Here is a 24636-nt window from a genome sequence, read left to right on the forward strand (position 1 = left end):
CTCACACCTGTTTTTCCCTGATTCAAAGCTAAAGTAGTCATGCATTACTAGGATTCAAAGGAGGCTTTCATCCTGTCCTTCAGTCTAAACAGTCTGGTAGTCTTAGTGCTTTCATCCAGAAAAGACACACTCTTCAGGGCTGTTGTGCACCTCTGATTTACAAACTGGAAAGCACTGAATATGTGTAACATTTTGAGCTGTAAACTAGCTGCCTTGCACATTTGTCATCTTGCCCATGCAGACACTAAACGGAGAGTAGATGGAATCGGTATGAATGTATTAACCGAGCCCTATAGGAATTAACAGTCCTAACAGGGAAAAAAAGAAGTTTCTTCAAAATAGATGTCCTATTGCATATTTCACTAACTATATGAAAACTGACCTAAACTGAGATAAAATCTTGGTTATATCAGCATTTGAATGAGAAACGGTAGAGTTTAGGAGACAACAGACTTGTGCCTTTGCAATGGCTTTCCAGACAAGTTTTCTGGACATACATACGTGTATGTTGTTAGGCCCCAAGGTGACCTTCGTGTTCCATGGTGTCTCTTTCACCTTTGCTGCTATTTGTATAGGCTATCAAGGTATCTAAGGTTATCTTTGCTCTGGGCTGAAGACAGCCTCTTCATTCTCATGGAGAGAATGTGGGGGAGGTTCTCTGTACAGCGCTTATGCTTATAGCTTGATCCTGTTTGCCAAGGAAAAAGGTAAAAAGTGTTTTGCTCTGAGATAGTGAGTTTGGTATAAACCATGATGAAACAGGGATATCTACCTAAGAGCGTTCTCAGTCAGACATTTACAAAGGAGATCTGTTGGAAAAACTAAAATCAGTTCATAGGGGAGTGTAACCTGGGCCCTGCAACCTTGCACAACAGCCATTTTACAACTTTCCAAGGTTATCCTCTATCTTGTACAAGGCCATCTACCTTTGGAATGATTGATTTAAGGGAGCTTCAACCTTTGTTCTTTAGATTCAGTAGCTTAAAGAGAAAGTCAGCTGCTTTTTCTTTTTGAGCCCAGCTATCAGGGCCTAATGTCATTGAGAGACAGCTCGGGCTTAATATCTATCTCATTTTGTTCCCTCCTCCAGTCTAACACGGCCTTTTGATGCCCCTGGAAGTCCAGACTCAGATAAATTCTGTGGGTGATAGGAAGCAAATAAGATAGCAGGCACAACTTTGGAAACAGAGACGAAGACAGGATTAGAGATCGGGAAGTCATGGCGGGACCCTGGTGGCAAGGGTGGGCTGAGAACAGATGAACAAACCTAGCACATCTCACAGATCCCCAGTCATTTCTCAGAAGTTAGATTTCCAAATTTCTGCATGGTTTTAATCTTCTTTTGGCTGAAATATCTTTATGTGAACTGTAAACATATCTGTTTTAAAGCTATTTAATAAAGTGGCTGTGTGCGGTGGCTCATGCCTGTAATCTAACACTCTGGGAGGCCAAGGCAGGTAGGTTGCTTGAGCTCAAGAGTTCAAGACCAGCCTGAGCAAGACTGAGACCCCATCTCTACTAAAAATAGAAAAATTAGCCTAGCGTTGTGGCAGGTGCCTCAAATCCCAGCTATGCAGGAGGCTGAGGCAAGAGGATGGCTCCACGTGTATAACAAAATATTTTTATATTTCTGAATTCCCTTTCAGACTTCCCAGATATATTTCTCAGCTAATATCACTTTAAATATTTTCCGTATTGTTTTTACTCTTTATAATTATCTTAGCAGTAACAGTCTAACAATTTACCAGTTTGATGAAATATGATTTACTTAGTCCTCTCTGTCTTTTGATAGAAATTACCTTATTTTCCTTCATTCTTTGCTTCTTTCTCTCTTCCCGTCATAAAATGTTGCAATAATTAACTCTGGGCATATACGAATAGCTTTGAATTTATTTAAATTATTTCTGTTCATTAATCCCAGGAATGAACTACCTATTTTTAAAATTGTTTTATTAAATATTCCCAAATTGCTTTTGGCACATTCTGTCCATTGGTGTGAGTGTTCTCTGACCATCTGCTGCAAAACCTGCTGGGTCTATCTGGGGATAAATGGCCGTCCAGAATGATATACAGATGCTACTCACCTGCATGGTGCAATTAGGGAAATAACCCTGGTCATTAAAGCAGGAGACCTGGGCTCTAATGCTACTAATTAGCTTTATGATATTGAACAAATCATTTCCCTCTCAGAGACCTTAGTTTTCCCCTTTATTATATAAAGAATGGTCAAAAAGTTCTTGTGCAATTTAACCCTGTATGCTGAGCTGAAAATAAACATCCTAGAGTATTATTGTTGTGAAGCTGCATTGAGGCAATCACATATACAAAGACCTATGAAAATGATGTAAATATAAACTTGAAGTGGTACTTCCAAAGAGCAAACTCAGAGGCTGGGCACAGTGGCTTACTCCATAATCCTGGGGTAAGCCCAGGCCAAGGTGGGTGGATTGCTTGAGCTCACCAGTTCAGGACCAACGTGAGCAAGAGCAAGACCCCATCTCAAAATAGCCAGGCATTGTGGTGGGCACTGGTAGTTCCAGTTACTTGGGAGGCTGAGGCAAGAGGATTGTTTGAGCCCAGGAATTTGAGGTTTCTGTGAGTTATGACATCACTCTACCCAGGGTAGACAAAGTGAGACTCTGTCTCAAAAAAAGACAAAAAAACATGCCTCCTCATGCCTCAGCCTTCCAAGGAGCTGGGACTACAAGTGCCTGCCACAAAGCTTGGCTAGTTTTTCTAATGTTAACAGAGATGGGGTCTCACTCTTGCTTAGGCTGTTCTCAAGCTCCTGAGCTCAAGGAATCCGCCTCCCTTGGCCTCCCAGAGTGGTAGGATTACAGGCGTGAGCCACTGTGCTCGCCTATCATCCTGTTTTTAATAGTTCACATTCATATTTTCTGTAGTTGAAATACATCAGTAATTACATTTTAACAAATTTTCCTCCCCATTTCTTTTCAATCATTCTATTTTCAAATTATTCTAACAAATCATTAATTTTTCTCAGTTTGTATTGTTTTGGGATTTTCCCGTAGGAATTATATAAAAACTAAACTCAAATATATTTATTCCTTCAAAACAGGCATCCTGTTATTATAGAATTATAATTTCAATTCTGTTATTAAATTATAGTAATGGCTGAACCAGAATCTAAACCTGGCAGCACACAAGCAAAAAGATCAAGAATAAAGTTCAAAATTTGATTAAATGAAGCATCTGTAGGTTTCTCCATATGAGAAGAGAGGTTCAAAGAAATGAATATTAGTAAATTAATGCTTCACTGAAGTTCTCCTTGCCTCGGGAGAACATTTGCATGCAATCTTTGTAGACGGGAGAATGACATTTTAAGCTTTCTGTTGCTATTACATTAGCAATAGTGATCCTAATAGTAATTACTTTATGTAAAAGGACCGTATCTCACAGTGTAACTGAAGCTAAAATGGTCTGGGTTGGTGACTTAAAAAACCTTTCCTCAGGATTTAGGAAAAATGAGTTGAAGATAGTGAAAACAGAAAGCATCATGGAAATTACAAATAATTATTATAATAATAAAACAAGACCTTTCACTTCTAGGGCCTGCAGCAAAGGCAGATTTACCATGAACCCAGTGAAGCCGAAGCTTTAGAGCCCCTCACTCGCTCAGGTCCCTGTAAATGTCCTAGTTGGGTTGGGAAGCCACATTACAATTGCATGCATTTCTAGGTAAGCTTTTCAGATAAATTCCCTAATGAGGTCTTAGGAAAAAAAGGAATCTGAATCTCTAAGACTACAGTAATTTCTCGTGATTCCTCTTGCACACACACTCAGCCTCTTATTCTGTTGCCCTGGGTAGAGTGCCATGGCTTAAGCCTAGCTCAAATTCCTGGGCTCAAGTGATCCTCCTTCCTCAGCCTCCTGAGTAGCTGGGACTACAAGCACCTGCCACAATGTCCAGCTATTTTTAGAGATGGGGTCTTGCTCTTGCTCAGGTTAGTCTCAAACTTGTCAGCTCAGGCAAGCTCACCTACCTTGGCCTCCCAGAGTGTTGGGATCACAGGCGTGAGCCACCACACCTGGCCTTTGTGTGTTTTTTCTTACAGAGGATTCTCCCATGGTGTAATAGTCTCAGGCTCCTGCAGTGTGTATCCACAACTGGCCTAATGGCTTCTTGAATACAGGAACTTTATCTGTTTTGTTCACGGTTGTATATACAGACTCCCAGGGAAGGGCCTGGCATGGAATATCTGTTGAATGTATGTCCACTGTGAATCACTTAAGTTTCTCGGTTATTTTACATACACCAATGATAATACAGCTTCTGTAATTATTGTTTCCTATTTTAGAAAAGAAATTGAACTATAAGCTAGTACAACCTCTAGGGAAAGTAGTATGGAGATTCCTCAAAGAAGTAAAAGTAGATCATTTGATTTTCTTTTTATTTTATTTTATTTATTTATTTATTTTTGAGACAGAGCCTCACTATGTCACCCTCAGTAGAGTGCCGTGGCATCACAGCTCAAGCAACTTTAAACTCTTGGGCTCAAGCGATTCTCTTGCCTCAGCCTCCCAACTAGCTGGGACTACAGGTGCCCACCACAATGCCCGGCTATTTTTTGTTGCATTCGTCATTATTGTTCAGTTGGCCCAGGCTGGTTTGAACCCGCCACCCTCGGTGTATGTGACTGGTGCCATAACCACTGTGCTCCGGGCGCTGAGCCTGCACACTTTCTTTCTTTCTTTTTTTTTTTACTGACAGTCTCATTTTGTCACCCAGGTAGAATGCTATGGCATCATAGCTCACAGCAACCTCAAACTATTGGGCTCAAGTGATTCTCTTGCGTCAGCCTCCTGAGTAGCTGGGATTACAGGTGCCTGCCACAACACCCGGCTATTTTTAGAGGTGGGTGTCTTGCTCTTGCTCAGGCTGGTCTCCAACCCATGAGCTCAGGCAGTCTACCCACCTCAGCTTCCCAAGTGCTAGGATTACAGGCATGAGCCACTGTGCCCGGCTGCATTGCACACTTTCTTAGAACCAGTAGTGTTGGCATTGGATTCTTTTCCTCCTTGGTGTCAGAGGCTAAATGAATCCCTTAGGGACCACCTCTACAGTGGGCTGTTCCTCTAAGAATGGGGACCTTTACACCATTGTCAATGTTAGACTGAAAGGGGGGGACACCGAGGCTGCATAGCATTTAGGACAGCACCACCTTCAAACAAGTAACAATGAAATGGTTCTCAGATGAATGACTTTTACCATCAAATATAACAGAGTAGTGATGACATTAAGAGCCACAGAAATTTAATATTAATAATAGAAATAGAGGGCGGTGACTGTGGCCCAAGGAGTAGGGTGCTGGACTTATATGCTGGGAATGGCGGGTTCGAACCTGGCCTGGCCAAAAAAACCCCTGTAGTTTCAGGAGATGAATCAAGCCTGTATTGTTCCCTGTGCCCTTACCTACCAAACAGAGGTAGAGCATGCAGCCGAGAGGTCATTTCATCCAATTTATGCCCGTGGCTCAAGGAGTAGGGCGCTGGTCCCATATGCCAGAGGTGGTGGGTTCAAACCCAGCCCCGGCCAAAAAAAAAAAAAAAAGAAATTTTTCTGTTATAGATAGAGAAGCTGAGCCTCACCGTCCCCTCCTATAAGTGGACGGCCCAAGGTTTCAGTTAGCTAGAATTAGAACTGAGGCTATCAGTCTTGTAGTTCACTGTCATTACTAGGGTAGCATGCAAATTAAATTATGTGCCTGTGGAACACACTTTTATGCCTAAGATGTGAAGGTGATCAGTTAGGCTGTAAAAATGCAAAGGGTATGTAACAAGTCACAAAAACAAGGGACAGGAAACAGAAAAAGCCCCTCAGAAACAGTAAGAAAAGAGGCAGTGTGAGTCATGTTCTCATTAAGCCTCCATCCTGCCCACCCCGCTGGGGCGCCTCCTCGGTACTCAATCACATGGAGAACTCATCAGCATTACCGTCTGTTCTGTTTCATTTTTTTTCCCTTACAGAAAGTTATAGACATCACTAAAAATAAGTTTAGGTAAATCATTTTTATTTATCTAAGTTTCCTTCAAACTCCAGCTATGATTTTATCCCCTCTCTTCATCCACTTATTTTGATTATTCACTTCAGTTCAAACCTAAAAACATTTATTTAACAAATACAAGGCACTGTAAAAGACATTTAGAAAAAAGATTGACAAGACTAGCCTCTGCCTTCAGATGACCTATAACGTGTAATAGGATTTCTTTTGAAATACAGAAATAAATAAAATAAAGCAGTGTTCTTTTACATCAAAATGATAAATCATTTTAATCGAAATGATAAATCAAAACTAAATGTAATAATGTGGCTCAAATTTTGTTTAAAAAAAGGCTATATGGGCCGGGCACAGTGGCTCATGCCTGTAATCCCAGCACTCTGGGAGGCAGAAGCGAATCACTTCAGTTGAGCCTGAGACCAGCCTGAGCAAGAGGGAGACCCCATCTCTACTAAAAAATAGAAAAAATAGCCAGGTGTTGTGGCACGTGCCTATAGTCCCAGCTACTTGGGAGACTGAGGCAGGAGAATTGCTTGAACCCCAGCAGTCTGAGGTTGCTATGAGCTAGGCTGATGCCATGACACTCTAACCTAGGGCAACAAAGTGAGACTCTTGTCTCAAAAAAATAAAAATGGCTATGTGTACATACATACACAGAAAAGAATTTGGATATTACAAATTGCTAGCAGTAGTTACTTTTAGGGCATGGGGTTAGAGAGTTATGAAAGAGGAGACCTTTTGCTTTTTAACTTAATGTCTTTCTATATTGTTTGAATATTTTGAAATAGAAATGCATTTTTTTTAATTTAAAAATGTCAAGGGAATTGCTTGAAAGAGATAAATTTTTCTTTTTTTTTTTTTTTGTTGAGAAGGAGTCTCATTTTTGTCACCCTGGGTAGAGTGCTATGGTGTCACAGCTCATAGCAACCTCAAACTCCTGGGCTCAAGCAATTCTCTTGCCTCAGCCTCCCAAGTAGCTGGGACTACAGGTGCCCGCCACAACACCTGGCTATATTTTGTTGTTGCAGTTGTCATTGTTGTTTAGCAGGCCAGGGCTGGCCTCAGACTCTCCAGTCTCAGTGTGTGTGACCGGCACCCTACTCACTGAACTACAGGTGCCAAGCCAATTTTTCTATTTTTAGTAGAGACAGGGTCTTACTCTTGCTCAGGGTGGTCTTGAACTCCTGAGCTTAAGGGCTACTCCTGTCTCGGCCTCCCAGGAACTTTAAATATGAAGTTCAGTTATTTTGGATTTTATTCCCTATCAAAGAATATTTTGTACTCTTTAATAATATGTTGATGTTCAAAACAGGGCCAGGTGGAGACATACAACAGGTACATGATTAACGTTAAAGAAAAACTGTTAACAGTAAACCACAGCCCTTTATTTAAGACTTGGGTCATATAATCTCTGGTCATGATATGATGCTAAGCATAACCAAGCAATAAATTCCCCCAAATACTTAAACATCTTGGATTTCACCAACCTCAGGGTTACCCCCAAACATTTTCAACACACACCATTAATTTTTTTACTTTAATTATTTCTTCTGCAATTTACACTTTACTGGATAATAAGTTAGAAAGGCTAATCTATTTTCAGCTTCCCTACTATTTTTCAGCAACAGACTTGTTGTTAATGTTCAGTAGATTTTTTAAAAATTTAATTGTTTTGAGACAGTCTTACTCTGTCACCCCAGGTTGGACTGCCATGGCGTCATGGCTCACAACAACCTCAAACTCCTGGGCTCAAGCAATCCTTTTGCTTCTGCCTCCCTAGTAGCTGGGACTACAGGAGCCCACCACTACAACATATGGCTAATTTTTCTATATCTAATTTTTCTATTTTTAGTAGAGACAGCATCTTGCTCTTGCTCAGGCTGGTCTCAAACTCTTGAGCTCAAACAACCTCCTGCCTTGGCCTCCCATAGTGCTAGGATCACAGGCATGAGCCATCGTACCTGGCCAATGTTCAGTAGTTTTAATTACATCTTTTTTCTTTCAACATTAGAAAATAGTATATGACTTTTCTCCTAAAACTTTTTTTTTTTTTGGTAGAGACAGAATCTCATTTTATTGCCCTCGGTGGAGTGCTATAGCATCACAGCTCACAGCAACCTCAAACTCCTAGGCTCAAGCGATTCTCTTGCCTCAGCCTCCCAAGTAGCTGGGACCATAGGTGCCTGGCACGACACCGGCTATTTTTTTGTTGCAGTTTGGCCAGGGCCAGGTTTGAACCCACCACCCTCGGTATATGGGGCCGGTGCCCTGCCCACTGAGCCACAGGTGCCACCCTCCCTAAGACTTTTTTTTTTTTTTTTTTGTAGAGACAGAGTTTCACGTACCACCCTCGGGTAGAGTGCCGTGGCATCACACGGCTCACAGCAACCTCTATTCTTGGGCTTACGTGATTCTCTTGCCTCAGCCTCCCGAGCAGCTGGGACTACAGGCGCCTGCCACAACACCTGGCTATTTTTTTATTGCAGTTTGGCCGGGGCTGGGTTTGAACCCACCACCCTTGGCATATGGGGCCGGCGCCCTACTCACTGAGCCACAGGTGCCGCCCTTTTTTTTTTTTTTTTTTGTAGAGACAGAGTTTCACTTTATGGCCCTCGGTAGAGTGCGGTGGTGTCACACGGCTCACAGCAACCTCCAACTCCTGGCTTAAGCCATTCTCTTGCCTCAGCCTCCCGAGCAGCTGGGACTACAGGCGCCCGCCACAACATCCGGCTATTTTTTGGTTGCAGTTTGGCCGGGGCCGGGTTTGAACCCGCCACCCTCGGTATATGGGGCCGGCACCTTACCTACTGAGCCACAGGCGCCGCCCCTCCCTAAGACTTTTTTATGTATTTTATGTACAGTTTATGTAATTTAAATGACTTAAAGTAATGTGAAGTTTCCCTCAGTTTATAGTGTCATCATATCCAGCATGATGAAAATAAAAATATCTTCTGATCTCCATTTGGGTCTAATGTGCTCATTAGCACTGTGCAGGAGTGCTCATATCAAATCAAGCTGTTTAAATAGGATCGCAATAGTATTTTCTGAGGATTTATAATTACCTTCATTTAAACTTTTGTTAATCATTCACCAAAGTATAACTTTTCTATTTAATGGTTAGAAAACGTAAATATTTCTCTCTTGAAGGTTTTAGAATATAAATTGCAGTCTATAAATAGATTTTTTACATGACTTTTATGGCTGACAATGGTATTCTGGTTATAGAAACTGTCTTTGGTAATTCTTCTCCATAAGCAGTTTTCATGATTTATTCCAACTTGATTCAAAACATCTATAACATACTGGTTTGGACTTGTCTGGTCAGTATTTCCTGTGCTGTATTTTGTTAGAGTTTGTCCTTGGGATTTATATAGAAGGTACTATGCATTCACTAATTAATGAATAATTGTGTTAGCTAATTTACTTAATCTTTAAATGATATTGTCAGGGGCACACATAAATGAATTAACATCATTTTAATGGGACACTGAAGTTTTGGCAAATGAAAATTAAAATTGTGGGGACGAATGAAAAGCCCCATTTTTAGTACATGTGTCGGGGGATAAACGCGTCAGATTTTGTGGACAAGTAAAACATGCAGATAGGTTGTTTTAATCTTTAATAGGGCAAGTATTTGCTGTGTCAGCACCAACACAAGTGGCTGACATGGGTAAATTGTTCTTTTTCACTGAACCTAGCTAGGTCGTTAAAGCTTAGTAGCTTGGATTTACATGCACGAGATTTGAATTTTGGCTGTGACACTTACTTGCTCTGTTACCTTAAGCAAATTTCTGTGGGTTTCAGTTTTATCAGTTATAAGGTGGGTTTAGGAATACTTGCCTGGTGGAGCTAATGTGAGAATTAAATGAGATAATATATTAAAAAATACCTAGTATGTTTCTGGCACTTTAATAAGTATGTAATAAAATATTTTTCTTATAATAATAATTTGAGATAGAATGTCAAAAAATTCTCTGTAATAATTGTTTCAATCTTTCACTTTAAGAATTAAGACCATTGGGTGGTGCCTGTGGCTCAGTGTGTAGGGCGCCAGCCCCATATACCGAGGGTGGCAGGTTCAAACCCAGCCCCGGCTGAACTGCAACCAAAAAATAGCCGGGCATTGTGGCAGGCGCCTGTAGTCCCAGCTGCTCAGGAGGCTGAGGCAGAATTGCGGAAGCCCAAGAGCTGGAGGTTGCTGTGAGTCCTGTGACATGATGGCACTCTACCGAGGGCAGTAAAGTGAGACTCTGTCTCTACAAAAAAAAAAAAAAAAGAATTAAGATCATTCTCTGTCCTCGCTCTTTCTCTCTCTCCCTTTTTTTTTTAGGGGGAGTTGTGGGAGGAGAAAATGGTGGAAGGTAGAAAGTAATTGGTGTTTTTTTTTTAACCTTTTCTCGGTCCTTCATTGATGAAAAAGCTTGGCCAGTTTTTTAGCTACAAGACTTTGCAAAACTTGATTTTGATATGTCATTCTCATGCCACCCAACATTAATGGGAAGTTTTGTTTGTTTGTTTTGAGATTCTATCACTTCGTTGCCCTCGTTAGAGTGCCGTGGAGTCAAAGCTCACAGCAACCTCAAACTCTTGGGCTCAAGCCATCCCCTTAACTCAGCCTCCCAAATAGCGGGGACTATTTTTAGAGACGGGGGTCTTGGTTTTGCTCAGGCTGGTCTTAAACTCTTGAGCTCAGGCAATCCACCCACCTGGGCCTCTGAGGGTGCTAGGATTACAGGTGTAAGCCAGTGTGCCTGGCCTGGGAAGTTTTTAAATATTCCTTTCTTTCCCACAAAATATCATTTTAGGTAATTGTTGGAGATTTTGCTCCTTGACGATTTCAAGACAAGCTAAGAAGGCACTCGCTGGTATTTCTATTTCAAAATATTACACTTAATGTTCATGATGTTGGTGGGGGCGTTGGGCAAGGCATCTTAAAAATGACATTTAGTCTGCTTACATGTGCCTATGAAACGTTGCAGCCTTCTTGATATTCAAGAAAGCACTTGCAGCAGTCTGTTGGCAAAGAGTGCTTAGCTATTAATCATACGAATATTGGCGTTTAAATCACAGCTGTGTCTGCAATTCTACTACTGAATTTTAAGAACTTTAACAGAGCCTTTGAGAAGAGAACTATATAAAGATGGTTGTTTTCTTTTATTTTTAAATGTAAAACATTTTCTTTACCTTCTTATTTGTTTTTTACTTTGAGTTATGGAAATTGTCATAATACACAAACCTAGAAAAACAATATAATGAAGACTCGTAAACACATGCCTCAGTTTAACAGTTATCAACAGTCTGTAGCTTGTTTGAAGAAAGGTTGTTTTTTAAAATTTAAATTAATTTTTCTCTTTAAACTTTTTGAAGTCCAAACCTGATAATCATCAAGGTAGGTTTTTAATATAACATCTTTTTAAAAAAACAGGCATACATAATTGATTTGCATATTCTGAAAGACTATAGAAAGTTTATGCCTCTGTGTGTGTGCGTGTCTGTCTGCAACCCTTTTTTTTTTTTTTTTTGTAGAGACAGAGTCTCACTGTACTGCCCTCGGGTAGAGTGCCGTGGCGTCACACGGCTCACAGCAACCTCTAACTCTTGGGCTTACGCGATTCTCTTGCCTCAGCCTCCCGAGCAGCTGGGACTACAGGCGCCTGCCACAACGCCCGGCTATTTTTTTGTTGCAGTTTGGCCGGGGCTGGGTTTGAACCCACCACCCTCGGCATATGGGGCCGGCGCCCTACTCACTGAGCCACAGGCGCCGCCCTGCAACCCTTTTCTATTCCACTTCAGGTTTAAATTCTTTCTGGGACGAAGTAGATTTTCCTTCAGTTGAAAATAATCAATTTAATTCCTTGTCGAATAGCTAATATCTGCCAAACATTGTTTGAGCTTCTTTGAGAGAATGATGCCAAGAAATAGGAAAGGAAAGCTCCTTATAGAAGTGGAAAATAAGAGAAGAAATACAGGCTTACTCCAGGCTCAGGAATGAGTTGGTGAGGCCTTGACCTAGAGTAGGATTTCCCAACATTCCTTATCCTGAGAGCCTCTTTCCCGGAGTTAAGCAATCTCTTGAACCCCTGAGGAATTTAAAAAGTCATTTCATCATTTGTGTGCAGTACACAAAAAATTGTTGACATATTTTTTACTTTGTAAGTTCATTTATTAAAGATTGTATTGTAAGGTTTATTTAAAATAAATCTCAAATAGTCATAGAATAAATTATGAATGTTTAAAATGCTAATAATACATACACATAAATTTTGGCATTTTCTCATCTAATAAATAATGCACATTTTAATCAGGTAAGGAAAAGTATTTTACGATATTTTTTGTTGTTGTTGTTAAGACAGAGTCTCACCCTAAGCCCTGAGCAGAGTGCAGTGGAATCATCATAGCTCACTGCAACCTCAGACTATTGCCTCAACCTCCCGAGTTGCTGGGGACTGCAGGCGCCCACCATGATACTCAGCTGGGTTTTCTATTTTTTGGGGGGGTCGGGGTCTCACTCTTGCACAGACAAGTCTTTTTTTTTTTTTTTTTTGCAGTTTTTGGCCAGGGCTGGGTTTGAACCCGCCACCTCTGGCATATGGGGCTGGCATCCTACTCCTTTGAGCCACAGGTGCTGCCCTTAAAAGTTTTTTTTTTTGCAGTTTTTGGCTGGAGCTGGGTTTGATCCTGCCACCTCCAGTATATGGGGCTGGCGCCCTACTCCTTTGAGCCACAGGCGCCGCCTCACAGACAAGTCTTGAACTCCTGACCTCAAGCAATCCTCCTGCCTTAGCCTCCCACAGTGCTAGGATTGTACATATGACCCACAATGACATTTTTTAAATGACATACCATGGTTTGGTTTTAGGACTAAATGTACACTAAAATGCTTAGTAAAACTTGTACATTTAGTGGTGTTTTCCAAGCCTAGAACACCTACCTTTTTTACTATAGATATAACATTAGGTAGAAGAAAGATGCAAATTTTTTATGTTAAATGTTTATTTATTTGTTTGTTTTGAGACAGAGTCTCAAGCTGTCGCCCTGGATAGAGTGCTGTGGCATCATAGCTCACAGCCACCACAAATTGCTTAAGTAATTCTCTTGCCTCAGCCTTTGAAGTAGCTGGGACTATAGGCGCCCACCACAATGCCTAGATATTTTTTGTTGTTGCAGTTGTCATTGTTGTTTTATTGGCCCAGGCCGGGTTCGAACCCACCAACCTCAGTGTATGTGGTCGGTGCCCTACCCACTGAGCTATAGGCGCTGTCTGTTAAATGTTTATTTTAAAGGCATTAAAAATACTGGTTTCAGCTTGGCGCCTGTAGCACAGTGGTTATGGCAGTAGTCACATACACTGAGGCTGGGAGGTTTGAAACCAGCCCGGACCAGTTAAACAACTATAACAACTGCGACAAAAAAATAGCCAGGCATTGTGGTGGGCACCTGCAGTCCCAGCTACTTGGAAGGCTGAGGCAAGAGAATCACTTAAGCTCAAGAATTTGAGGTTACTGTGAGCTACAGTACTCTACTGAGGGCGACATAGTGAGACTCTGTCTCAAAACAAACAAACAAACAAACAAAAAAAAACTGGTTCCATATTTATTGTAGGATGTACAGTTTTCTCTTAAAATACATTTCTAAAAAAAAAATGTTTCAGTAAATAATACTATATATGATACTTAGATATGCAAACAAACCAAAAAACCAGGGGAAAAAACCCAACATGAAGTGATACACACACCCAAAAACTTTGTCAAACTTTAATGCCATGATGTTATGGAATTAAAAATGGATAAAATTGCTTCTGTAACATTTTGTTTCAATTTTCTAATTTTGCATTTAAAAAAAGGACAAATCTTTAAAAAGTGCAGTGTTGTATTTGTAAATAGCTAATGGTTAATGTAAGAACAATGGTTTGGGGCAGCTCTTTCAAGTTTCTCACAAATTAGCCAAGCCAGTAGGGGCGGTCTTCATTCCTAGCATGAGAAAAATACAGATGAGATGTAATCATGTTGATGATTATGTATTTTTTCCTTTTTTAACATTTTTAAATTATTTTCTTTCTAAACCAGAATAGTCTACAAGTTCATTTTGAGTCCATGTATGCGACTTGTCGATCTGGTGAAAATCTCCTTGAGGCAATTTTATCAAATTATAACCGTGTTTATGTCCCTCGTTCTGATTATATTTCATGTCCGGTTTCTTTATACTTCATGCCTTTAACCCGCTGTCTACTATAGATACAAATCAGTGGTTTTCAAGAACTAGAGGAAAGGGGAGGAACGTTGACTGCCAAGGGACGTTTGGCAATGTCTGGAGACATTTTGGTTATCACGACCCTGGAAGTCGAGGGTTCCTCTGCTGTCTAGGGGTGTAGAAACTGAACATCCTACAGTGCACAGGACAGCTCACCACAGCAAAGAATTATCTGGCCCCAAATGCCAGTAGTGCTGAGGTTCAGAAATCATTGTACTATGTAAACAGAATCTATCTATGAAAGATAACATTGTAAAGCCAGGAAATGGTCAAAACTAGCATGGAAGCTGGCGGGATTTAGTGGAATAACAAATGGAATGAGTAACTGTCTCATGAGCAAACTCATCCTCCCCAACCCCCATGCATGTTTAATCGCAGGCTCTCAAATGTTCCATTCCAAAAGGAAAATCTACAATTTAAAATTCTTATGTGTTGTTTATTGATTGAGAAATCTGAAAACAGACACCATACCGCTTTTTTTTTTTTTTTTTTCTTTTTGTAGAGACAGAGTCTCACTTTTTATGGCCCTCGGTAGAGTGCCGTGGCGTCACACGGCTCACAGCAACCTCCAACTCCTGGGCTTAAGCGATTCTCTTGCCTCAGCCTCCCGAGTAGCTGGGACCACAGGCGCCCACCACAACACCCGGCTATTTTTTTGGTTGCAGTTTGGCCGGGGCCGGGCTTGAACCCGCCACCCTCGGTATATGGGGCCGGCGCCCTACCGACTGAGCCACAGGCGCCGCCCGCCATACCGCTTTTACTACTGTAAACCCTTGGGGCTTTGCTGAACAGGCCAAAGCTGTCTCTGAGATTTTAAAAACCAAACTTGGGAGAGAGAAAACTTTCCTCTACAAAGGAGAAAATTACACCAACCCACAAGAATAACTGGACATGAAAGACTAAGATAAAGGGCTTTCTGAAGGTGCTCTGGCTACTGAGTCCATTCATTCCTCTTGTTGGTTACAGAGCAAAAAGGTTAATCCATTTTGCTTAAGCCAACTTGAATTGGATTTCTGTCACTTGCAACCAAAAAAGTCTTAAATAAAGGCTGGGTGCGGTGGCTCATGCCTGTAATCTTAGCACTTTGGGCTCACAGGTTTGAGACCAGCCTGAGCCATAGAGAGACCCCGTCTCTAAAAATAGCCAGGTGTTGTGGCAGGTGCCTGTAATCCCAGCTACTTGGGAGGGTGAGGCGAGAGAATTGCTTGAATCCAAGAGTTTCAGGTTGCTGTGAGCTATGATGCCACAGCACTCTACCAAGGGTGACAAAGTGAGACTCTGTCTCAAAAAAAAAAAAAAAATTCTGAGTAATGTACTGGTAGATTAATACAGACAATATTTCAAGAATTAACAATATGTAATGCAAATAAACATGAAGATTGAATTTAGATTGGTTTTTGATTATAAGGCTTAAAATAGAAAACCCAGGGCGGCGCTTGTGGCTCAGCGGGTAGGGCGCCGGCCCCATATGCCGAGGGTGGCGGGTTCAAACCCAGCCCCGGCCAAACTGCAACAACAAAAAAATAGCGGGGCATTGTGGCCGGCGCCTGTAGTCCCCGCTACCTGGGAAGCTGAGTCAAGAGAATCGCCTAAGCCCAAGGATTTGCCCAGCATGAACCAAATATTCTGTGCTAGGTGCACAAAGACAAATGCAAAATTTTCTCTCCTTTCAAGGAATTCTCAGTCTATTTGGGGAGACAGGAAGGCACCATGTGGTGTCAGCACAATGCCAGAAACAAGCACATCTCATGGGAGCCCATCAAAGGGACACTGACCCCTAAAAGATCGAGAATAACTTAGAGGCGGTGGCTGTCAAAGGCGTCTTCAAGGACATTAAATGGGTAAAGCAGGGAGTAAGGAGGGCATTTTGGCTGCACAGAGGGAGCTAGTAGAGGCTGGTTGGAGAGGAATAGAAAGGTGAGACCAGCTACTCGGGAGGCTGAGGCAAGAGAATCGCTTAAGCCCAGGAGTTGGAGGTTGCTGTGAGCTGTGTGAGGCCACGGCACTCTACCGAGGGCCATAAAGTGAGACTCTGTCTCTACAAAAAAAAAAAGAAAGGTTAGACTGAGACGCTGCCAGTGGCTCATTTTAATGGAATGTGAGGTGAGAGGGGATAGCTTTGGTACTGGGATAAGAAAGGGGCCAGCAAAGAGGCTGGAATAGAGGCTGGAGTTGTGTCTTAAAGGTCTTGGTGAAAATCTGGGACTTTATCCCAAAAGTCTGGGGGAGCCACTACTGGGTTTTATGCAGGGGAACTATCTGATACATGTTAGAAATATCACCTGTAAGATGAGGATAATAGTTACCTGGCTGTTGCAAAGATCATAGACAGTATTTAAAGTGGTAGTTACTGTGCTTAAAGGAGACCAAGCCAAAACATGCAGCCTCTTTCTGTTCCAAATACTGTTAAAAACTCAGGGTTGAGTAGACAAGCTAATAGACGGCCCACACAAGAAAAAAAATATCAATTCAATTGAAGATGGGGGGGAGCAGAAGGAGGGGATGAAGAGGGAAAAAGGGAGGAGGAGGAGGATTGGTGTGTTCCCACTTAATAGGCACAGTGTAAGGGTATATGGCACATCTCCTGGGTGCAGGACACACTATAAGGACTCTACATAACAAATGCAAACGCTGTAACCTAATTGTACTCTCACATTAATCTGAAATTAAAAACAAACAAAAAATAAACAAAACCACCTCGGAGTTGGAGCATCTTTTAGTAGGTGTAATTATGGGAAAAAAACTTTTTTTTGAGAGAGAGTCTCACTAAGTCAACCTCGGTAGAGTGCTGTCGCATCACAGCTCACAGCAACCTCAAACTCTTGGACTTAAGTGATTCTCTTAAGCCTCCGAAGTAGCTGGGACTCCAGGCGCCCGCCACAACGCCCGGCTATTTTTTGGTTGCAGTCATCATTGTTGTTTAGCTAGCCTGGGCCGGGTTCAAACCTGCCCCCCTTGGTGCATTGGCTGGTGCTGTAACCACTGTGCTATGGGCGCCGAACCAAATTATGGGAAATTTTTACCCAAGGCTTAGACTTACTCTAAGGTAACCCCTAGAGCTGCCATAAAGGGATCTCAATGCCAGGGCAGTGTTGGGACCTGTTGGAACCTGTTGGCTTGTTCAGGTTTCCTCTAAACTGGGACAGGTCAAACTGAAATGTAGTTTTCAAGATCATTCTGGAACTAAAAGGACCTCAAGAGCCACTATGAAATCCTGTTGCTATCTGAGAATCCACTATTGAAATCTCGTTGGTGTCTGAGAATTAGAGAACTAAGTTGTTTATAACTACCCACGAAGTTAGTTTTATATTAGGATTATTTAGCTCAATAAATACTTTTGGACTAAAAACTAGTTCTAAAGCATATGCTTCTTCTGGGTCACAAGTGGGCACAATACGGAAGAAATATTTCATTGCCACGTAAAATATTAACCTTTTCTGATACAGTAAGGGCAGTGGGAGAAACGAGTTCACCCCAGGATACCAAACCATTGCGAGATTTCTCTCTAGTGAGAAAGTCACTGGGTTATGTAGCATGTTTCACTTTCTGACTGATTCCAAGGGACCCCTCACACCATTTATTTAGGCCAGTGATTTAGAAATGTCAAGGAGATTTAAAAAACATTTGGAAAAACGCAAGGGTTTAAAAACAAATGTCTCAATTTAAAATAAAATTTGTCTCACTATCAGATAATGCTGGTTTTGCATTAAAGGCAGAGCTTATCTCAAATTAGAGGAAAATAAAAAACATCTGAAAATATGGCATTTTATCAGCTAAGTTTGGAAGCAATATCTATATGCTAGGTAAACTCTTTTCCTGTTCATTTTTTTCAAATGGCCAAATTTTAAGGCTTTAAATGAATCATTAAAACATATTTTTCATGAAAATTCTAATTGTTGACATTTTTCCAGGTAACAGAGATTTTCAACAATTTGGAATATGTTTCTTTATACAAGGTTACATAGACATATACATGTATAGATTTGCATAGAAAACTTTTAAAAGATATATAAGAAACTATTATAGTCTCCTAGTCTCCTTGGGTTTGGATGGTCAGGTAGAGAGAGAGAAGGATTTATCTTTTTCATTTTATATCCTTTGGTACAATCTGGTGTTTTTAAATTTACAAAAGCATGGATTGTTTTAATAATTAAAAGAATTAGATAAAAAGAATATTTTTCTAATTTTTGTGTGTATAATCTTAATAGCTATTGAATAGCTGGAAGTTTTTTCTCCTTTTAGGTTTTATTTTTCCAAATCACAGTATACTCACATATTAATAATGTGTTCTATATACAACTCTATTCATAAATTTGCAAATGACCTTCAAATTGTAATGCAATCTGTTTAATGCAAGGGTAAATGTGACTAAAACCATAATGCAATGCACATGTCTAATAATCTAGAAAGTTCAAAAAGAAAAGAAGCGTTAGCAGGTATTTTTGTATGTACAAATTTAGATAAGGAATAGTTTTATGTCTCTGTACTTTTTTCACTTTTGATGTTTTTAACTTTTGATTATTAAAAATTACTTCCCCAGCACATTACATAAAATCACATTGATAAAGTTTTTTCATTTTTAAAATGTAACAGATATTTAGTCATTTAATTTTTCTGAAGTAAATTATTTGATTCAAAAGTTAAATCACCCCCTCCAAAAAAAGAAAAAAGTTAAATCCTATTATAGATATTAGCCTCAATATGAGGCTAAGTCTCTTAAAAATTGCTGCAAGAGAAAACTTTAAAAATATTCTTAATGAATACAGTATAAAGCATGTTGTCATTTATAAATTCCATGTTCACAATAGCCACAACCTTAGGGAAGTTATTTACTCTTAGCTTCAGTTTCTTCATCTTTAAAATGGGAGTTATAATAGGACTAGTTCACATAAGGCTATTATGAGGATCAACAGTGACAATACATGTAAAATACTTAATGTAGTCTGTGGGACATAATAAGCGCTCGAGAAATATTAGCTATTATTTTGCTTGCATTTTCACTATTATTTTAATAATTTTGACATATTATTTTCCCAACATTATAGCTACCTTTTGAAATATGCTGTTTTAAAACTGGTTTAGTAGAGCATATTCTTCCCAGTTTTTAAATACTATTTCAATTTTAACTCCCAGAACAATTAGTCTCATCCCTTCTGCCAAATAACACAAATAAAATCAAATGCAAAGCATATTTATTTTAATTTCTGTCATTAATATGTATGAGTTAGCTAACATTTATTTGGTGTACTACAGCTAAATGCTGCTAAGAATAGCTGTACTGGGCGGCGCCTGTGGCTCAAGGAGTAGGGCGCGGGTCCCATATGCCGGAGGTGGTGGGTTCAAACCCAGCCCCGGCCAAAAACCACAAAAAAAAAAAAAAAAAAAAGAATAGCTGTACTAACAACAAATACACATTTGCCATGGTCATGCCTTCTCATAATTCTGAAATGATAGCCTGTTGTCAGAAAAGGGTCCCAACATTAAATTCACAAAATGCTGGTTTTCTAGAGAATGGAAAGAAACTCACATGATACTGTATCATTGTAAATTTAAAAATAACCTCAAAGTGCAACTTCTGAGGAAACTAATTGGATTAACACAATCATAATACCTTAGGTAAATAAAATATACACTAATTTAAATATAAAATGTGAAGCTAGATCTTGTGGATTAGCCTGCAATTAGGTGCATTGATTTCAGTAAGGTGAGGTATTTAAACAGGTCAATTGCTTGATGTTTTCCGAAGCTATAATAAGAAGTCGGCCGTACGTACCTTGATCAGATTGTGTCCCACAGTGTAGACAGCTGCTAAATTTCCCATCTCTCCAGGCGCATGCATACCTGTCCTATACCCATGCCATGCAATTAAGTAGGGGTTATGAATTGTAATCCAATATTTCACACGGTCCCCAAACGTCTGGAAGCAGTATGTGGCATAGTCGTTGAAGATGTCTATAATAGTATCATTTTTCCACCCCCCATATTCCTCTTGTAGCGCCAAAGGCAAATCCCAATGGTATAAAGTAACTACAGGTTCAATATTTCTAAGCACTAGTGCGTCCAGAAGGGTATTATAGTACCGGAGACCTTTTATGTTCACAGCTCCTACTATTCCATCAGGAAAAAGCCTTGGCCAGGAAATTGAAAATTGATAAAAAGAAACTCCTATAAAATCCAGGGCTGACAAGTCTTTTTCCAGAAAGATGTAACTGTCACTGGAACCATTCCTGTTGTTGACATTTTTCAGGTGTGTATGAATGAAACGATCCCATATAGAGGGTCCTTTTCCATCCTCTTTCCCACTGCCTTCCACTTGGAATGCTCCAGTCCCAACACCCCAGAAAAAGTTTTTAGGGAAAGTGTCATAGAGAAACAGCTGACTTTCATTTACCGGACTAGAATTAGGATTTTTAGACCATATAGCTCTTCCGTCTCCAGAGAATCCAGTCACAGCTCGCAGCACCAGAAATGCTGACAGGATGACGGATCTTTGCAGCCCCCCGTTGGACATTGTTTTCCTATACCGTATGGTTCTTTCATCGGTGCTGAAGAAAATCCATTCATTCCCTGGAGAGCCAGCCGCACAGCCTGGTTTCATTTGCCACTAACTGCTGGACTGTCTTATCAACGCTTCAGTAAAAGCTTGTGATTGTAAAGCTCTGTCAATGATTAGCTTGAACTGTGAGACTTAGGATGGGTCACAGAGAGCAACGTAATTTGAGGGAGGTGGCCCTGACTGCAGTCACCGACATGTCTCGTCCTCTCTCATGATGGGAAATATTGGGTGAAAATGCATCAGTGACAATAGTTTGAAGGAGTACCTAAAACATATGTAAACAACAAATAATAATGACGTGCTTTCTGTGTAGCCTATCATATTGATCCACATTTTTTTTCTGGATATTTTGAACTTTACTGAATAAGTTGTATGCCTTTTCAATTTTGGGAGCTTTCAAACAATAATTTTTATATCACATTTCAGGAAAAACAATCTTAATGTGAGTAAATATGGTATTCCTATATACCCATAATAATTAGAAACATAATAAGACCATACTTCCACAAGAATTACAACACATCTAAGAATAAACTCAATAAATGTTACCTAGTTAAAAAAAATTATAACAAAGTATTGATAGATTTAAAAAACACTTGAAGAAATACAGCACTTTAGGGATGGGAACACTGAATGCTTTTCTATTTATTCATTTATTTATTTTTTAGGGTATTTTATTGCCCTCGGTAGAGGGCTTTGGCATCACAGCTCACAGCAACCTCCAACTCCCAACTCCTGGGCTTAGGTGATTCTCTTGCCTCAGTCTCCCGAGTTGCTGGGACTACAGGCACCCGCCACAACACCTGGCTATTTTTTTGTTTGCAGTTTGGCCGGGCAGGGTTCAAACCTGCCACCCTCGGTATGTGGGGCTGGCGCTCCACTCACTGAGCCACAGGCACTGCCCAGACTTTTCCATTTAATTTATAAATGTAATGCATTTTTAACCAAGTCCTCTAATCCCAAATTTTAGTTGAACAAAATTATTGTGAAAGTTTACTTGAAGAATAAACAGGAAATAATTATTAAAAGAAAAAAAGAAAGAAAAATCTGAAAAAGAAAATAGTGAAGCCCTGGACTACTTGCAGATACTGAAAGCAAAGCACCCACAACAATTTAAATAGCATGATTCTGGAATAAGAGAACAAGTAGAAAAAATATTGTACAGAATCTATAGTCTCTAAATAACGTATAAAAATGCGATGTTTTAAATATTTGAAGTCTATATATTAACATGAATGAGAGGCAGAGAGGTTAAGTTGGTCTCTAGAGTTAGACTGTCTGAGTTTAAATGTAACTATGTGGCTTGGGACAAGTTATCTAAGCTTTCTGCACCTCAGTTTCCTCTTTTTCTTTTCTTTTTTCTTTTTTTAGATAGGGTCTCCCTGTGTCACCCAGGCTACAGTGCAGTGGTGCCATCATAGCTCACTGAAGCCTCAAAATCTGGGGCTCAATCGGTCCTTCCACCTCAGCCTCCCACATAGTTGAGACAACAGGCGCAAACCATTATGCCTGGCCCTGTTTTCTATTTTTCGTAGAGACAGAGTCTTGCTACATTGCTAAGGCTAGTCTTAAACTCCTGGCCTCAAGCCATCTTTCTGCCTTGGCATTTCAAGTGCTAGATTACAAGCATAAGCTGCTGCACTCAGCCCATGGTTTCCTCTTAAGTAAGAAAAGGAATTTGCCTTATACTCGTAGTGGGAACAGAAACACTATACTGTTTTCAGCAGAAAGAGTGACACGATCTATTGATAATAACGTTTTATATGAATTACTGTGGATGCTGTGTTCAGAATGTACTGCAAGGGAAATAAAAGCAGGATCTTGGGAGATCAGTATGGAGAGAATAACCAGGGAGGAAGCAGTGGCTCATGTGTGTAATCCTAGCACTCTGGGAGTCTGAGGCAGGAGGATCGCTTGAAGTCAGGAATTCAAGACCAGCCTGAGCAAGAGAGAGACTCCATCTACTAAAAATAGAAAAACTAGGTTGGGCTTGGTGGCTCACCCCTGTAATCCTAGCACTCTGGGAGGCCAAGGTAGGCGGATTGCCTGAACTCATGGGTTTGAAACCAACCTGAGCTAGAGCGAGACCTTCTTTCCAAAAATAGCTGAGTTGGTGGCGCCTGTAGCTCAGTGGGTAGGGTGCTTGCCACATACACTGAGGCTGGTGGGTTCGAACCTGGCGTAGGCCAGCTAAAACAACAATGACAACTACAGCAACAACAAAAATAGCCTGGCGTTAGGCACCTATAATCCCAGCTAGCTACTAGGGAGGCTGACGCAAGACAATCGCCTAAGCCCAAGAGCTGGAGGTTGCTGTGAGCTGCGATGCCACGGCACCCTACCGAGGGCAACAAAGTGAGACTCTGTCTCAAAAAAAAAAAAAAATTGCCTGGTGTTGTGGTGGGCGCCTGTAGTCCCAGCTACTTGGGAGGCTGAGGCAAGAGAATCCCTTATGCCCAAGAATTGGAGGTTGCTGTGAGCTGTGATGCCACCACACTCTACCCAGGGTGACAGCTTGAGACTCTGTCTCAAAAAAAAAAAAAAAAGCTGGGTGTTGTGGCGGGCTCTTGTAGTCCCAGCTACTTGGGAGGCTGAGGCAAGAGAATTGCTTGAGCCCAAGAGTTTGAGGTTGCAGTGAACTATGACACCACAGCACTCTCCTGAGGGTGACAAAGTGAGACTCAAAAAAAAAAAAAAAGGAAGAAAAACTAGCCAGGCCTCATGGCAGTTGACTGTAAATCCAGCTACTTGGGAGTCTGGGGCAAGAGAATGGTGTGAGCCCAAGAGTTTGAAGTTGCTGTGAGCTACAATGCCATGACACTTTAGCCTGGGGAAAAGAGTGAGAGTTGTCTCAGAAAAAGAAAAAAAGAGAGAGAGAGAGAGAATGACCAGATGTCAGATGACAGGCAGTGGTAGCTTGGATCTCTATGGTAGTGGTGGAGGCAGTGAAAATTGTTGGGTTCTGGTTAGGTTTTGGAGGTAGAATCAGTAGAATTTGCTGGTGGTTTTTGTTCATTTTGTTTTGTTTTGTTTTGTCCCCTTGAGTATAGTGCTTTGGCATCAAGGCTCACAGCAACCTCAAACTCTTGTGCTCAAGCGATTTTCTTGCTTCATCCTCCCAAGTAGCTGGGACTACTGGCACCCTCCACAGTGCCCGGCTACTTTTTCTATTTTTAGTAGAGACGGGTTCTTGCTTTTGCTCAGGCAGGTCTCGAACTCCTAAACTCTAGCAATCCACCTGCCTTGGCCTCCCAGAGTAGTAGGATGACAGGTGTGAGCCACTAAGCCTGGCCCCAATTTGCTGATGGTTTGGATGTGTGTCTGTGCACATGCATGTGTCTGTGCTTGAGAGAGAGAGAGGAGAGGAGAAAGAAGGAAAAGAGAGGAGAGGAGTCAAGGATTACTTCAAAGTTTCTGGCCTGAGCAAAAATAAGGATGGAGGTGCTGTCAGTTGAGATGCACGCTTGTGAGGAAAGATGGGGAGTTTGATTTTGAACATATAACTTTGATGTATTAGACAGCCCAGTGGCGATGTGAAATTTGAAAACACATATACAATTCTGAAGTTCATGGGAAAAATTAGCAGTTGATAGAAAATTGGAAGCATCAGTAATCAGAAGGTTTATAAAGCTATGAGACTGGATGAGATCACTAGGTAGTGAATACAGAAATGAGTCATAGGGCAAGGAAGTACTAAGAGGCCAGGAGAGTCAGGAGCCATAAACATAACAGTCTGAGGAAAAAGGAAGAAAACCAGGAGACTACAGATGTCTTTGAAATAGTGAAAATGTATTTTTTCATCAAGAAATA

General features: G+C 40.8%; 1 protein-coding gene across 1 annotated transcript in view; it reads right to left on the bottom strand.

Annotated features, from left to right (window-relative positions):
- Positions 1-20965, bottom strand: part of KLB (klotho beta) — a 43680-nt gene extending 22715 nt beyond the window's left edge. The window contains exon 1 of the mRNA XM_053578147.1: positions 20044-20965. Within this exon, the coding sequence (XP_053434122.1) occupies positions 20044-20868 (825 nt within the window). The 5' untranslated portion in view covers positions 20869-20965. The remainder of the gene's footprint in view (positions 1-20043) is intronic.
- Positions 20966-24636: the final 3671 nt, after the last annotated feature.

The sequence above is a fragment of the Nycticebus coucang genome, chromosome 23 (genome assembly GCF_027406575.1).
Source record: "Nycticebus coucang isolate mNycCou1 chromosome 23, mNycCou1.pri, whole genome shotgun sequence".
In the NCBI taxonomy this organism is placed as follows: Eukaryota; Metazoa; Chordata; class Mammalia; order Primates; family Lorisidae; genus Nycticebus; species Nycticebus coucang.